This window comes from Panicum hallii, chromosome 4 (genome assembly GCF_002211085.1).
Source record: "Panicum hallii strain FIL2 chromosome 4, PHallii_v3.1, whole genome shotgun sequence".
Classification (NCBI taxonomy): Eukaryota; Viridiplantae; Streptophyta; class Magnoliopsida; order Poales; family Poaceae; genus Panicum; species Panicum hallii.
The window spans coordinates 50,687,655-50,704,052 of record NC_038045.1 but is presented as its reverse complement, the minus strand read 5'-3'; the positions used below and the strand labels follow the sequence as shown (position 1 = coordinate 50,704,052).

Sequence of the window (16,398 nt, the reverse complement as noted above, 5' to 3'; positions counted from 1 at the left end):
AGCTGAACCCAGACGATATTCTGGAAAAATGGTACAGCTAGCTTTGGATCACAGAACTGCATCATGTTCTTAATTTCTATAGTATTAGTTATGATTAAGGTCAATGGTCTTGCAATTGATTAATGTGTCGCTTTGTTGATTTCCCAAAGAATACCATACAAGTGGACCATCGATATCGATGCGCCTGAGGAAGTGGAAACCTTGGATCTAGGAGATATATATACTCATAGTCCTTACTTCCAAGAAAAAAAAAATAGTCATAGTCCAGGCTTTGTAGATGAAGCCCAATCCTTGATAGATCTGGCTAGCAACAAATCATTACTTCTATTGAACAACAAAGCCTTAGATTCTATACCATTTTATCAACAATATCCCCATTGTTTTGTTTGGCAGAAGTTGATATATATGTTAGTTCAGTCACTTAAGCTGTTTCCGCAGATTCGTCATGATCTATCCATACTTTTCTGCTCCACAAGATCAGATCACAAATGCATAAAGGTACCTTCATGCAATGGATACTAGATATTGCTCTGAGGTCCTATATATGCTGAAGCAGCTTTGAAATCAAGCTCTTATGTGAGGATAGTTTTCTAATTAATAGTCGGCTGACACGATGACTCGTGGGAAGCTTCATACGGACCTTAGCAGTGGGCCCGGCCGCTCCTGCAGCTGGACGTACGCAGTCTGGACGCACATCTACCTCCAGCTGGAACCAAAAAACAAGAGCAACATGTTGCACACGTTGAAGTCCACATAAATCTCAGTCGTCTGTATGTACCTGTTTTTTCTTTTTCTCTTTTTCTGTCTCCAAGTCATGGAAGAGTGCGGCGCTATCTGAAATATCGGATGTTGACCGCCTAACATAGGTTAGCACTGGGTTACGACTCCGTTTGTGCCAAAGTCCAAATAAGAGAGAGAAACATGAGGCCATGCCTGCCTGCCTGCCTTTATAAGCTATAGACGGATGTAGGAACAAAGAGATCTGAAGAGAGAGAACAGGACCTAGCTAGACAGAAGCTAGAGAAGAAGAAGAAGAGAAGAGAGGACCCTGATCGGAAGTCAGCTAGCTAGCTTCTGTCAAAGGGGAGAGATGATCAAGGGGGTGAAGCAGCTTGGTAGCCATGAAGAGCGGTTAACAGACAAGGTTTGGAAATTTTCTCCTCTTGCTTGTTCGTCTTTGGTTTTCTGAAGAGTTTTGCATGTATTCGATTATGCATGTATGATCAGGACATATTGAGTTTCTCTCTTTCGGATTTTTGTTCTTGATCTGTGAAATAAAGGGACTCTTCAGAAACAAAGCTTTCCTCGCTCCTGGAATATATAGATATGATTAGAACTAAGATTACGAAGATGTTCATGGCAAATTCTGATGTCCAAATCAGTTAGGTGTTGTCCATCTTTATACGAAATATTAGGAACCACCAGTTGATCTGGACTTTCTGGTGCATGTTTATATAGCACACAAAAAAAAGCATGTGGATGAACTAGGGAATTGGAATGGTCTGTGCTCATGTACAGTTGGCACCCAATATATTTTTCCACGATTTTCTTCGCTGATCTTACAAATACAATTTTCCATATGTACTATTGCACACCAAAGATGATGATCATATCCCGGACGGCAACTTGTTTAAGTTGTCTTTACACAAATCAAGTTCAAAACGAGAGGTGCCTAACTATTATAGTACAATCATATATATATATATATACTAGTCCTTTTATTTTAGAATAGTGCAATTAATTCTGAAGTCTAAGTTCCTTAATTACCCTGAAATTTTTATCTGTAATTTTCACAAGACAAGATAGTTTCATGGGCTCGGTTTTACCTTTTCTTGTCTACTGCAGTATTCTGATCAGCCTTCTTTTGTGTGTGTAACTAGGCGTGCTCACCAAACCCGTTGGAAAGGTCTCAAATAGACGAAGCGTCAAATCAAACTTCGGCAATTTTGAAAGCTCAGAACAAGGTCAGGATGCATTATGATTATATCGTCAGTAATTTACTGAGGTTTACACAAAGAGAAAAGTCCATTATCACATGTGGTTTGGTTCAGAAATGGCTAGCTAGGGATCTCATACTGGTGCACTTGAATCTTCAGGTTGAGGAAGATAAACTCGCATCGACAAGGGCAGAGATGGGTGAGGTAAGAGAAGAGAACAAGAGGCTAAAAACAATGCTGTCACGCATTGTAGAGGACTACCGATCTCTTCAATTGCACTTCCATGACGTTCTTCAACAAGGACAAGCCAAAAAGCTTGCAGAACCTGCAACCGTTGCGGCCACCGACGTCGAGGAGCCTGAATTCGTCTCACTGAGCCTCGGCACGAGCACAAGCACGCGCAAGAAGGAAGAGAATAGTAGTGTCTCTGAAGGCAGAGGGAGAGAAGATTCCATGAACACTAGAGAAGGAGGGCTCTCTCTTGGATTGTCAGACTGCAAAGTTGGGGCAACTAACAATGCAAAGATACAGCCGGAGATGCTGACCTTGAGCCCCGAAGGTAGCTCTGAGGACGCCAAGGACGACGCCATGGAGGCAGCAGATCAGCAGTGGCCGCCGAGCAAAACGCTGAAGAACTTGAGGAGCGTCGGCGCCGAAGCCGAGGATGACATAGGTCCACTGCAACAGGCCAAGAAGACAAGGGTGTCCGTAAGGGCAAGGTGTGATGCACCAACGGTACGTAAAGGCGCACATATATACCTCTCAGAGAAATGTCTAATGCTTTCTTGATACATATGTATGTGTAGCTAATGGTGTTGAGATGAACTTAATTAACTGAAGCACTGAACAACATGTAAACATGCTCTGCATTATCGGTCAGATGAATGACGGGTGCCAATGGAGGAAGTATGGGCAGAAGATAGCCAAGGGGAACCCATGCCCCCGCGCCTACTACCGGTGCACAGTGGCAGCAGGATGCCCCGTCAGAAAACAGGTACGCAATGCGCGATCTGGCTACACCAAACAATACTGCTCAATCAACTCTCATCTCTGAAACTACACATTTTTTCAGTCCAAATAAAACTGCAATGCTACTGTCTCTGAACACGGAAACTCGAACACTGACAGAATCCAAGTCTCCTTTACAATGCCAATTTATTTATTTAGTTGTTAAAAGCAGATGGGACATTATTTAAGATCGATGAACATAATGCAGTTGCAAGAGATTGACTTGGGGCGGCGGGTACCCAGGGACTGAATCTAGCTAGGTCCCCAACTAACAAAGGCATCATTATACAATTGGCAGAGAACATGGGTTTGGAGTCAATGGAGGACCCAAGTTCAGTTCTGCTTAGTTAGTTTGAACAATCATTGCTTGCGGTCTACGAGGCATTTACACTGCAAGTGACTGGTTGACATGGACCCGTTAACCAACCAGGAAATGCTGCCGCTTACTAGGGTCTTCCAAATCCGGAACCCATCCACAAACATGATCGGAACTAGTAGATGGAACCCAGCACTGGTGCCCAGCACGCATCTAATTGTAACTTGGACCCGGAGGCGGAGGCCGGCTTACCCGATCGAGCCCGCGGTGTCCGGCTAGCTGTCCGCCTCCCAATTCTCTCTGTCGCCGTGGAGGCGCTCCCGCGGCGGCGGCGAGCCCCGAGGAATGCGCCGGCGCCTGGTGGGGCACTCGCAGCCTCGCCGACGAGCTTGAGGTTTTGGGTGCCATAGCCCATGGCGAATTGGCAACGACCAGTGTGGATGGATTTTGAAGAGAACTCGAGCCTTGGAAAGCTAGTGTTCGAAAAGGGCTGGGCTGATTCACAGCGTATTCAGCCCATAGTCAGTGCATTTCTACCCCTAAACCTACTTGGTTCTCAAAACAAAACTCCAAATTATTTAACTTCACCGAGCTATTTGAGAACTGAGTTAATTTACCCTAGTAAGAATTGTCTTTGTTTCCCTAGTACCCGCTGTATCTTTTGTTGAAACTTTTTAGGTGACAGATAGTACTATACGCTTTGTTGCAAAAATATATCATATCTTTTCGTGATTATTTTTCATAGTTTTGAGTATCTAATGCTAGTTCGATTCTTGAATAATCATAAACTATTCATAACACATTTCTAGATAAAAACGTTACTTCCACTTACTTGCGACTGAATAGTGAAGAGATAATGACTGATGAACAAGTTGAAGTTTCATATATCTTGAGAAAAAAAAATCCAATAATTTCACGTTCTACAACATGCCAGTGCTGTTTGATTGTAGGCTCATTCATTAGTTTCCTGATCAGAAATGTCGATGACACCGGCCGTGTAACATTTGCAGGTGCAGAGGTGCGCGGACGACATGTCGATCCTGATCACCACCTACGAGGGCACGCACAACCACCCGCTCTCCGCCTCCGCCACCGCCATGGCCTCCACCACCTCTGCCGCGGCGTCCATGCTCACCTCGGGCTCCTCCACCTCCCTCCGCTTCCCCTCCGCCTCGCCCGCCGCCGCCGGCCTCAGCTTCGGCTTCCCGTCGGCGCACGACGCCGCCGCCTCTAAACACTTCTTCCTCCCGAACGGCGGCGCCGCGTCCATCACCTCCACCCCGTCCTACCCGACCATCACCCTCGACCTCACCTCGCCGCCGGCCACCTCGCAGGCCTTCTCGCTGAGCAGCAGGTTCTCGTCGAGCAGCTTCGGGCACGGCGGCGCGAGGTACCCTCCCACCAGCTTCTCCTTCTCCACCTCCGGCCCGAGCGCGCTGTCCGGCGCGGCGTGGCCGGCGACCGGTGGGGCCGGGTACCTGAGCTACGGGTCACCAGCTTCGTCGCTGTTCAACGGCGGTAAGCTCAGCTCGTTCGAAGCTGCGCTGAGCAGCATCAACGGAAGGCAACAAGGCGGGGAGGTCCCGGCGCTCCACCACCAACAGCAGAAGGCTTCCGCGAGCGGGAGCGCGCCGGCGGGCGTGCTCACCGACACGATAGCGAAGGCGATCACGTCGGACCCGGGCTTCCACACGGCGCTGGCGGCCGCCATCACGTCGTACGTCGGCACGCAGGGCGGCAAATCGTCGGCGGCGGGAGGCGACGGCGGCAGCCAGCTGCAGGGGCTCAAGTGGGGGCAGCACCTCGGCCTGGGCCCGCCGCCGTCAAGCGCGGGCGCGGCGTGCTCGTCGGCGCTGCTGGCGCGTTCATCGCCGACGACGGCCGCGGAGGAGCAGGGCTCGAATGGGCATCGGTCGTTCTTGCAGCCGTCGCTGGGGCTGTCGTCAGGCTCTCACAGTGCATCCACCTCTCCTGTGGAGAACAGGGAGCAATGATCGCATCAGCTGGAGATTCTGAACTTGTTTGATTCACTTCGTTCAAATGTTTGTCAAAATTTGGTTATTTCATCGTTTGGTGTATATATCCCGGGGATAAGTGTGTCATTTCAGAGGATAGATGTCCTGACTCTCACTGTAGGATATAAAGAAATTGTTTTGGTTCACAAGACACATGTAAAACAGAGAATTGCATTTATGTTTGTCCAGCCTTTCCTTCCCTGTGTTGGCAGAATGTGTGCTGATTATGATACATGAACACAATAGTAATTTCAAGTCGAATCTCCACTACTTCCAGAATCCAGAATAAAGAACTATCTACAGAGAATTTTTTTTTTTGGTACACAGGTACATACATAAGAGTTGAACAGTGCAGAATCCTCGGATGATTCGATGAATCCAAACGGTATGTTACTGTAAACATTTTGATAGCTGCGCTGAAATGCCAAACCATACGGGATGTTGCTCGAAACAGCAGTACCCATGGAGTTTCAGACTGAAAACAGCAGGGATGCAACAAAAGTATCTTCTTGCATAACTCAAGATTTAAGAATAAACGGTCATGGTGATTATCAGCAACGTCAAGTGTCCATTTTCACTTGGAGATGACCCTCATAAATCGGCTGACAGAACTAAACACGCCCATGACATTGTTCATCAGCGATGGCGACTCTTCAGATTGCTCATCAGTACCTCCAAATATCCTCTGCAGATTAGACTGTTGTGAGTACAATTATTTAGAAATGTAACTATATGGGTAGTAAAAGCTTTATTGGTGAACTACATATAATCAAGCATTTTCCTAAACAGCGAACATATGTTTTCCTCAAAAAAAAAAGAATTAGTGCTCTCCAGCTTGTGTTGAATGCCAGTAGTCTGGCTGCTTAATGTGTAATGCAGCAAGAAAATGCTGTCTAGAGAATGAGAATGCTGACTATATTGGGTGCTTGCAGTTTCTACAGAATACACATGATTTGACTCATTTTTTCAACAATGCACAGATTGAGTTCAGCATAATTACTAAAATAGGTGGTGATCAGAGGTCAATATGAACAACAAACAAAATATTAATTAGTCCCAGTGCCTTACTTCAATATCTGTTGCATCAGGGCGACTTGTGAGTTCTCTGGCAAGCAAATACCGATTTGGTCTGCTTGGATCATCATTAAATACTTTCCACTTTCTGTAACATAAATAAAAGAAACAAATATCTTTAGCTTATTCTTTCAATGAATATTTATTTGGGTCGTATATATATGGAAAAGACAACAGTTCTCTACGCACCCAGGATAACATCTAAAGACTGCACCAGTTGGCAATGGCCTCATCGAGTAAACAGTGGTAAAAGTACTGCAGAGTCAGTGATGGATGTTAGCAAAAGAAAGAGACAAACCAACATGTAAAAAGAAAACATGCTCTAATTCAACAGGATGTGCAGTCAACAACAGAAAACATATGCATTGAATTTGTAAGGTCGAAAAAGATTGCTCAACTAAATGTGTTCATCTTCTTGAAACAAAATACTGGATTCATTAGAAAATATAATTGTCCAAAATAACCAAATGATTTGCAGGTACAACTACCATAGTTCAAAACATAACAGTATACTTCACAGAAGAGGTGTCTAAGGGACTCACTCCATGCTCAGGCCTTGATAGACATTAGTTATATATGTTTTCGGACTCACCTGCCGGTTCGACGAAAAAAAAATCTGAAGCAGTAATAATTACACAAAGAAAGGCAACAGTTTACAGATGCTTTTAACTTACCTTAAGAAATTTCTGCGTAGATTCCGAACATTAAAGCCTACTCCAACATCTCCACTAACAAGGCGTGGGTTCCACATTATAAGAGGCCTTATCTTCATTAAAAAAGTAAATGCTACTTGAGAATATAATATTGATTGGAATATATATAAAAATACCAATAATAGAGAAGTATAAAGATGGTTGCTGATCAAATTCAATCTTAAAATCAATGCCAATATGGATGTATGGTTTTAGGCATGAAAATCCATATGATTTGTTTTATGAAATGGCTATACATGTAAGCTATGGAGACTAATCTGATAGAGAAAATGTTAAGGTCCATGCACAGCCTTTAGCCTAATACTCTCTGTAGTTCATGCAAATGTTATTCTACCAATTCTGCATGGAATACTAAATGAAATTCAATTTTCATATGTTTCAATGCAAGATCTACAGAAAATTGCAGCCTGATTAGCCATAAGTTGCATACAGGATCGTCAGAGAGTTGAGATGCGATGCGTTCAACAGATTCCAGCATCTGATGATCAGGGATAATCATAACAGCAACCTCATCCTCAGGACCAACTGGCTTCCGGTCACTTAAGCTGCAAGTCGAGTCAAAACCAGATTGGAGTTACGATCTGTGTACTATTTAACGCCATAATCTAGAAGCATCCAATTTTTTTCTTTAATAATACTAGTACAAAAACAGTCTGGATTCTCCAGTAAAATATGGTATCTGGCTGTTCACCAATAGGAGAAAAAGCGAACTGGACAGTTCTTGAATCAATTCTTGGTGGCTAGAAAATGAATTCTTCTTGCTTTCAAAACGGAAAATCATGAGCTACAACAAATTGCATCAATTCACTATGTAACCAGCACTCTAAGTGGACAGTACCTGGCACACTTGAACTGTGCATCTGTCCACTGATACTTGAGAAGGGCAGCTGCTCCAGCATCGGGGAAAATCGCGGTAACTTTCTGTAAAACAGTAAGTCAAATAAGAAATCGACAATAAATAAACCACAAGGGTCACAAAAATTCCAAAGTAGTAATCTGCAGTCCCAAAACTCAATCAGTCCTAAAACGACCTTGTATCCAAACCTGTCCTGTCTCTTGTACAAGTGTGTCCAGGAAAATCTTTGATAATGCCCAGAGCTCGGCCTGTGCTCCTTCCTCGTTCAGGAATTCCAACTGAGGGATCAGCAGCTCTGCCTGCAAACGTGAAATCACGATCACAAATCCTCCAGATTGTATAGTAAAGATGCATAACCAGCATTTCAGCACAAAGTGAGTACTTCTATCACCATTTATACAGCAGATAAGATCGAACCGGATTATAGAAGTGATACGTATTTGAACTGTGCGAATCATACGATAGCTCGCATGCCTCCGGAGTTGACGAAATCCGCGCTCGCCTTCCCCGACTGCCGAATCGCGCCCTCCAGATCCGAGGGCAAGCAGCTGAACCACACCCACACGGCACACGGTGCCTCAGAACGTGAGTACCTCTTGTCATGTGTTCTCAATTACGCACGAGTGGAGGAATGAGGAGTACAACAAGCCTCACCTGTCGTCCTCCTCCGCCGGCTGCGCCTGCGCCACCCCACCGTCCGCCGCAGCTTCCGCCTCCTCGGCCTCCGCGGGGGCGTCGGAGGCGTCGAACTTGCCGAACTTGGCCCCACACGGGGGCGCCGCGCCGCGGAGGCGAAGCAGCGGCCGCAGCCTCGCCGGCGCGTGGAGAGGAAAGACGAGAGGCGGAGCCGGGAGGCGGCGGGGGAGATGGGCAACGCGGCCCCGCTGGGGCGAGAGGAGCGGCGCTGTGGTCGCCATTGCTTCGCCGCGCGGTGCAGGGAAGACGTGGCCGAGAGCAGCGGTTCTCCAGTAGCTCGGATAACGGCTTGTTCGTTCTGGTAACGGGATTCCATCCACGGGCGCCGTCGGATGGGAATTCAACGCTTCAGATTGATTGCCACACAATATGATCGCAGAGAACCGAAATCTGGGGCCAATGGTAAACTATCTTTGAATTCTATTGAGCAGTTTACAGGCTTACAGCAGTAACATATTGCTGAATACATACTAGACTGCTGACTGCAGTATTACAAATCGAGTCACTCTTACAGTCTTCTGTATGCATCTGGGGCATAGCCACCAGAATCCAGCTGATGCAAGCTAGATGGCATGTTACAACACTGCTTGACATGATTGTCGATCTATCTTAGTTGTTGCAAGCAGTTGCGGCACTCTCAGTTTCTTTGCTGGTCGCGAAAGATTTGCCACACCCACAGGTTTTTGTTGCATTTGGATTCTGGAAGGAGAAGCCACCGCCGATAAGCGCGTCGCTGTAGTCCAGCTCCATTCCAAACATGAAGAGAAGGCTCTTTGGATCACATACTGCAGAAGCACATAGGCTACTGTTAGAACTAGTTCATTCTGAATATAGTTGGTCCCAATGAGTTCTTGGATAAAAATTCTGAAATTTGACAATACTTCAGAATGTAATCAGTCCCAACCAGTTAAGATAAGGTAGTTACCTATTGCGAACCCATCATATTCTACAATTGAATCATCAGGGCTGGCGTTCGCTCGACTTTCAAACTCCATGGTATAAGACATGCCAGAGCAGCCACCCTGTTTCACTCCAATTCTCAAACACAGATCTTCATCCCGTTCAGCCCTCATTTTGTTCAGATGTTTCAAGGCCTTTTCGGTCAACGAAATAGCTGGAGCAATACTACCAGATGTTGCCGCTGCCGCCGCTGCTACTGCTGCAAAATATGATGAATCATTTACTCACTTGGTATGGAATGGAACTTGAGCCAAATTCTGTCCATTCCTTGGATTTTTATACAGCATTAAGTTTTCAACATGCACTAGCCAGAACATCCAGTATTAACAGTTCCCACAAACCTACCTACCTCTCATTAATATGGGAATATGAACCAAGGAGTGATGAGAATAAATTACTGAAATCCCCTTCAATCTATAGCTCCAATCATGTTAATTGGCAACAAGAAATGCTTATGATGTGATGTGCATTCAGCTCACTTCAGTCTACCGCTTCCCAATCATGTACATTGGAAACAAAACATGCAAGTTGATAGTTGTCCAGGTCATGAATGAGCTAGCAGCATTGTATTTGTAAATTATGCATAGCTTTATAAAAAAAAAGAACGTATTATTTAAAAGCCTCCAAAGAAAAAGGAAACAAGTCTAAGAGTGTGTAGCCCGTAAATAAGAACTATTGTCTACCATGGTTCTTGGGATTTGCAAGATCTATACTTGGGGATTATATGAGTATTTCTACTTTCTGACATAGGAGATTGCATGGTTTACACCTCTGATATTGGCAATCTGGGACGGCCAGGTGATGATAGCAGTTGCTTATATGGGTAAAACTGGGACGCACAGAACTAAGTAGCCAAATACCAGAGAATGCATGGTTTGAAACTCTGATCAGTAAAAAGGATATACTAAATGGATAGGGATGGGTAGGTGATAAACTGATAATACCAATAAGGTGTTTTACCAACCTATCTGAGCAATATTGACACAAAGAACTGAGTAGCCAACGCAAAACTATTTTATTTTATTTTTGAAACGAACCAAGCAGAAAAGCTACCGATTATACTGAGCATAATAAAAAGAAGAAGAGGCCCAGCCAAATTTAATTAAATTCATAGGAACTCTGAAGATAACATAGGCTGCGATCGAGTGATATACGCGCCTAGTTGAAAATCTGTTAAAGCAAAATTGCTTATGATGCCGGTTATCCCAATAACCAAGCATTCAATAATCTCTGAGGCTACAAAGCTTGGTCAACAAAACATCCCCGCACGGAAATTATTCCTCCCCTTCCAAGGCTAGAACAATACGGACCTGCCCGGCTTCATCAATTATATGTTCTCACCGCCCAAATCCGCATCTTTTGGCAGAAATATGACCGTAGCGATTCTAATTGCGCGCGGCAGGGGTAAACGACATCTGGGTTGACCAAGTACCTGGAGGGGAGGTGACGCGGAGCGAGACGGCCCTGCCGCCGCCGCCGCGGGGGAACCGGATCGATGAGGCGGAGGACGAGACCGCGAGGTGGGGCCGCGCGGTGCCGGCGGGGCGGCCGAGGAGGGTGCTGGACGTGCCGGAAGCGAGCGCCATGGCGGGGGTTGGTCGGGGGCGTGCCAGAGAAGCCGGAAGCGAGACGGAAGCGGCAGGCAGGGTGAAAAAAGATCTGGTGGCTTGCGGGCCGCCCGGATTCTTGGAGCCTTCTCCCCCCGGGCCGGCGGGCCCGCCCGGGCTACACGGTCCACAATCCGTCCCGCACCACCGGTCCTCGCGTTGGTGTGTGTGAAGTGCGAACGTGAACCTAGCGGAATGCTCCAATTGACGGATGAAATGGACATAAATATGTTTGCTAGGTGCTAGTCGGTGTATTGCTACGGATAAAATAATATTTTTAATATATGCTATTATATATATAATATAGATTTATGAGTAAAATATACCATAAGTTTCTAAACTTGCGTCGTTGTATCAGCTAGATCCCTAAACTCTTAAATTGCATATTTAGTTTCCAAAACTATGTGGGTCCATCCAGATCTAAATACGCCACATGAGCTTTTGATAGGGATATGGCATACCACGTGGCGCCATGCTGGCAAACATAAGCTCCTTAATTACTTTTTCATGCTTCACTCTGCGCATCTCGCACTACTAGCGTCCTCGTTCACCACGCGCACCTCATATTTGAGGTGCTTTGCGTCGCCTACCAATGCCAGGAGCCTCCATCGGCACCCACAACGTGAGCGGGCAAAGGAACACGAGGGATTCACAGCATCGGGGCAAGACGGCGGATTCGCGACGGGGCGGCGGGAGTTAGGATTCGCGGTGGGGGAGGCTGGAGGCGTCACGCTGCTGCCTCCGCGCGCGGAGATCCAGTGGCCACAATATTGCGCGTCGATGACGACGGATGGGGAAAGTTATGATCAGGAGAGGGACCATCGGTCGACGTGGGTCGATGAATGAACCCTCCGTGGCTCTGCCGGTGAAGCTATAAGAGGAATCGTCGGTCGACATGGATCGATGAATGGACCCTTCATGGCTTTACCGGCGAAGCTACAAGTGAAACACGCTGACACTACCAGTTTATTATTGGTAGTAGAGATAAAATGGTAACGACTCGTACGTTGCCAGCCATAATTTTATTGAACCATACGTACCTACTTCTGCTGATAGATCTTTTTTTTTTTGCCACCGGCTTAGCCCCCAAGTGCATGGGTCCCGCAAAACATCATCTCCTCCCCCATTCTCCTTCCTCCCCCGCAATGGCATCCTGCCTCCTCTGCGCGTCGCGCGAGCAGCTCCCCGGGGGCGCGCACCAAACCCTAATCGCTCCGGGCGGCCTCGGTCCGCTCCAGCGACCGGCCGTCGGGCGAGGTGCGGCGGTGGTCGCGCTCACGCTCGGGGCGCAGGTACCACGGTGGGGGCTTGAGGAGGGCGCGGTGGGCCCTGCTCCAGGCGGCGCGGTGCGGGCGTGAAGGCGGAGGCGGAGAGGGGTTGGGATTTTCACGCAGGACGATGAGGTGGAGGCTCGCGGGTGGCGTCGTGAATGGGAGAGGCGGAGCGCTGCGGCTGCTGCTGCGCACATGGAGGCCGGGGCACCGCCCCCCGGCGGGCGCGGGAGGGTGCATTGGCTCGTCAGCGTCGAGGTGAGCGGCTGCGAATCTAGGAGAATCTCTGAGTTTGAATCCCCTGCGAATCTAGCTTTTGTTCTAGAGGTTGATCTGCTTTTTCTGCAATTATGCAGATGTTGTCGTGAGGAGGTTTAGCTCTGAAGTTGAGGAGGATGTCACCAGGTGTGTACAGATCTGCCCCCTTCCCCTTTTTTTTCTCCATCATCATTTCCTGCTGCTTGTGTATACCTGCAGGGTGTAGACAACTTAACAGTGGTTTTTGTTGGGCGGGGGGCTGTAGCAGAGATACGATAGGTGGATATTTTGCATATGCAGAAACCACATTGTTGCTTTTTTAATTATGTATATGTACAGGGTGTGGACAACACTTTTTAGTATATTTTTGTGATTCACCTTATAACCTGGCTGATTCTGTCAGCTGGATCCTCTCCGGCCAGGAGCAGATGGCGCTCTAGAACAAGAATTGGAAATTGTAGAACGCAAGAACTCTGTGGATTTTGTGCCACGTAACCACTGCGACGTTTTCTGTTGATCCTTTATTTATAGTGGCTGATTAACAACCGATCGAAAGCAAATGAAAGGCAGGGCTCGGTCTTGCCTCCCCTCCATGCGTGCACCATGACCCGCGCACTGCATGCGCCATCCCGCACGCCGGGTCATGCCGCGCGACGCGGACTCCCCTCGCCACGGCGTGAACGTGCACGCCTCGGGCGGAAGTACAGGACGCGCTCTGCTCCAGTAAAGCCGGAACACAGAGCCCACTTGTCTAACAAACAAACTAACAAGGAAAAACCTGAACACAAGTTTAAAGAAGCTAACAAATGCGATTCAAATAACCATACCTAGCATTTTTCATGTAGGAAACTACATCATTTATTGGATTTCATGTAGGCAATTAACTTATGTTAAATGAACATGCAAATTATTCATTTTAGTTTAGCAGTTTTTATGTTCTGATTTAGCATTTTCATGTGTACATTTCTACGAGTGAAATGAACATCTCACCTTGGTACTTGGATTGTCATTTTGCTAATTGTTATCATTACTTGCTTTATCCCTATCCAGTAATCAGTAGGGACAAGTGCAGGTGTTCCTTGTGTTTTGCATCTCATCCAGCAACAGTAGCTTCTGAATCAACTCAGCTTTTCAGGTTTGTTCAGAGACACATTGAGGTAGTTAACTGCATGAGCTATTATTTTTTCCTTTGCCATAGTGATCTGTCACTCGAGTTGTCTTGCATAGAAGAAGTCTGATTTGTGTTAACCCCATGTGTGGCATGTAGCTTTTTCCTTGCACTGCTAAATTTAATCATCTGTTGCTCTGGCATGCCATTATGCTGTAGTTGCATTTGTTCCAGTAGCTAGCAGCTCTTTGTTTTTTGTCTCAGCTAACAACTTTAGCTACAGCAGCAGCACTTATGTGCTTTTTCTTCAGAGCTTGCCTCTTGTGAATTGGCTAATTAGTAAGTTGGTTAAACTGTGCATTATCAGCCACTTGGTTTGCTCATCTGGATTAGCTGTATTGTGCAGGCAGGTCAATTCAGAAGCTGCAGCTATAGCTCGATCAACAGCTGCAAGTGGACATAAGCAGAATGCTCGAGTTTCACTCAGGTAAATTAATCTTGATATCTCTTTTCATGCTACAGGTCCAGTGATTAGACGATCATTGCTTGCTTGGCCCATGTTTTTAGTAATGCTTTAAACTGCTCGTAAGCTCTAGTAAGCTTTTTCAATCTTATCTGCATACCTCTTAGTTTGCACTTGAATTAATCATTTTGAAAATTAGTTAATGGTAATTTTGGCCAGCTGATTGTTTGTATCTTTGCTTCCGCGATACTATAAGAAATTCCTAACCGTTCCTAGGTTGAGCTCGTCACTAGTTGGCTTGACGGTTAGAAGAGAGGCGTGTCAGCTTGTATCCGGGACATGGAACTTGTTCTCGGTGAGATTTTTTAAAAGGCACCCATTCAACCCCCCTCCCCCTCTCGTCGCCTTATCGTTCCTTCAATTATAGTTGAGATACCACCATTATGACATGCCTGCAGGTGCATCTGATTAGTTACCGAACTTCATTAGGCAGTTAGAAAGTAAGAATAGGAAAATAAGTGTACTATGATCAAGCAATATTATCGTAAGGTCAAGGCAAAACAGTGCAAATCGTTAGGCAATTTTTACAGCGTTCAGTTTTTCTCTAATTTGTCTTTATTTTTTCTGTTCTTACATTGCAGGTTCCCAAGTTATCCTGCAGGGGAGATCAAGTACAATGCATAAAGAAGATATGATGTGCATATGAACCAGCTTAAGTAAATAAGTACATATGGAGTGAGGGCAAGTACATTTCTTGCATTTTTTTTGTCTAAATGTGTACTTCATTTGGCAATAATGTTGTTCTAGATTAGGCAAATTATGCAATTGTTTTAGGCAATAATATGGTTCTGAATTAGGTAATATTATGGCTAGAAATTTAGGAAATAATGTGTTTCTGTATTAGCAAAAATATGATCATGAATTAGGTTATATAGAACTAGCAATGTTTGTTACTAGAGGCATTCAGCCTTGCTGATATTTTAGTCCTAATACTAACTGCACTTGCTATTCGTTTCAGTCATACAAAACAGTGTTTAGGACCTGAAACCTGATGTGCCTTTTTTTCTGGCTGCAAGTTTCCTCATCGAATCGGCACTATAATATGCTCTTCAACTAGGTGTTTGGTGGCCTAAAAGTTCATTAGATTGTCATCGGCAAGAGTTTAGTTGCAGCTCAATCTCGATTTTGATTCATGAGCAACTTAGTAGTAGTTGCAGTAGCTCTAATCTTTTTGTTTGGTCAGTACAACAGTGGAGGCAATCAGTTAATCACATGTATGCTGGTAGTTTTGAAATTTTATTAATGCTTAGAATTTAGATGGGGGAAAATGCGTTTGTATATGTTCTAATGTGCTTATTGTTTTCCAAGGATTTGCTTATCGGAGAGTAAAAATGAGATCTGTATATTTATTCTGTGTTTTTTGTTGTGCGCGTCGTGCAGAATTCTGTCAGAAAGAGCAGAATTTTGCCAGAAAAAGAAATCCGCGCCTGCTGCGTTTGTCTCCTTCCAAAAATGGAGCGGCCGTACGGCCCGTTCGGCCGTAATTTAGCCGGGGCGCCGTTTAGATCGCTTCCAAATGTTATAATTTTTACACTCTCTCTCCATCACATCAATTTTGGGACACATGCATGGAGCAGTAAATGTATATAAAAAAATAACTAATTGCACAGTTTAATTGTACATCACGAGACGAATCTTTTAAGCCTAGTTAGACCATAATTAGATAAAATTTGTCAAATACAAACGAAAACGCTACAGTAGCAAAAAGTTCCAAATGTTATACAAATTTGCAATCTAAACATGGCCCGGGTCCTTTTGCTATCTCCAGCAATACTTCCCTTCCAATTACCCATATTGGGGGAAAATATGTGGGGCCCATCTCATCCTTCTCCCATCGGTAGACACGGTTTCAGCAGTGCAACCCTCTTCCCCACACTCGCATGCGTAGAGAGAGGGAGGGTCGCAGGGTCTGCCGTCACATGGCGGTAGCAGAATGGCCAACGCGGGATGGGTGAGAGAGAGGGCAAATGGGAGACCGTGGGGTGCACCCGGATTTTGGGGGAGAAATTTGGGGTACTACTGGAGACGTGAACAATACTAAAAATTCCATATATGG

The 16,398-nt window shown here is 45.7% G+C and overlaps 4 protein-coding genes across 15 annotated transcripts; 2 read left to right on the top strand and 2 right to left on the bottom strand.

The window, feature by feature from the left end:
- Positions 1–974: 974 nt before the first annotated feature.
- Positions 975–5,458, top strand: LOC112889181 (probable WRKY transcription factor 72). The gene is made up of 5 exons (XM_025955671.1): positions 975–1,144; positions 1,881–1,964; positions 2,097–2,672; positions 2,818–2,931; positions 4,272–5,458. The coding sequence occupies exons 1-5, from the start codon at positions 1,091–1,093 to the stop codon at positions 5,253–5,255; spliced, it is 1,812 nt and encodes a 603-aa protein (XP_025811456.1). The 5' UTR covers positions 975–1,090; the 3' UTR covers positions 5,256–5,458.
- Positions 5,434–8,920, bottom strand: LOC112889182. Its single transcript, XM_025955672.1, has 9 exons — positions 8,574–8,920; positions 8,380–8,467; positions 8,108–8,218; positions 7,902–7,984; positions 7,494–7,608; positions 7,025–7,116; positions 6,540–6,605; positions 6,345–6,438; positions 5,434–5,961 (listed from the first exon to the last, which is right to left on the bottom strand). The coding sequence occupies exons 1-9, from the start codon at positions 8,834–8,836 to the stop codon at positions 5,851–5,853; spliced, it is 1,023 nt and encodes a 340-aa protein (XP_025811457.1). The 5' UTR covers positions 8,837–8,920; the 3' UTR covers positions 5,434–5,850.
- Positions 8,921–9,006: 86 nt separating this feature from the next.
- LOC112889183 (uncharacterized protein slr1417) lies at positions 9,007–11,251 on the bottom strand. Of its 2 annotated transcripts, none has more exons than XM_025955675.1 (3): positions 11,008–11,251; positions 9,541–9,771; positions 9,007–9,400 (listed from the first exon to the last, which is right to left on the bottom strand). In XM_025955675.1, exons 1-3 carry the CDS (start codon positions 11,159–11,161, stop codon positions 9,225–9,227), a joined length of 561 nt encoding a protein of 186 aa, XP_025811460.1. In that variant the 5' UTR covers positions 11,162–11,251; the 3' UTR covers positions 9,007–9,224. The 2 variants fall into 2 exon arrangements, with proteins under 2 accessions (XP_025811460.1, XP_025811459.1); XM_025955674.1 differs by having other exon boundaries at positions 9,541–9,774; positions 11,008–11,247.
- A 994-nt stretch (positions 11,252–12,245) lies between these two features.
- On the top strand, positions 12,246–15,687 carry LOC112890146. 11 transcript variants are annotated; one of them, XM_025957015.1, is made up of 7 exons: positions 12,246–12,711; positions 12,810–12,858; positions 12,931–12,990; positions 13,762–13,846; positions 14,226–14,306; positions 14,559–14,637; positions 14,924–15,687. In XM_025957015.1, exons 2-7 carry the CDS (start codon positions 12,849–12,851, stop codon positions 14,975–14,977), a joined length of 369 nt encoding a protein of 122 aa, XP_025812800.1. In that variant the 5' UTR covers positions 12,246–12,711; positions 12,810–12,848; the 3' UTR covers positions 14,978–15,687. The 11 variants fall into 11 exon arrangements, 6 of the variants coding, with proteins under 6 accessions (XP_025812800.1, XP_025812803.1, XP_025812799.1 ...); XR_003228273.1 differs by lacking the exon at positions 13,762–13,846; XM_025957018.1 differs by lacking the exon at positions 12,931–12,990.
- The last annotated feature ends 711 nt before the right edge of the window (positions 15,688–16,398 follow it).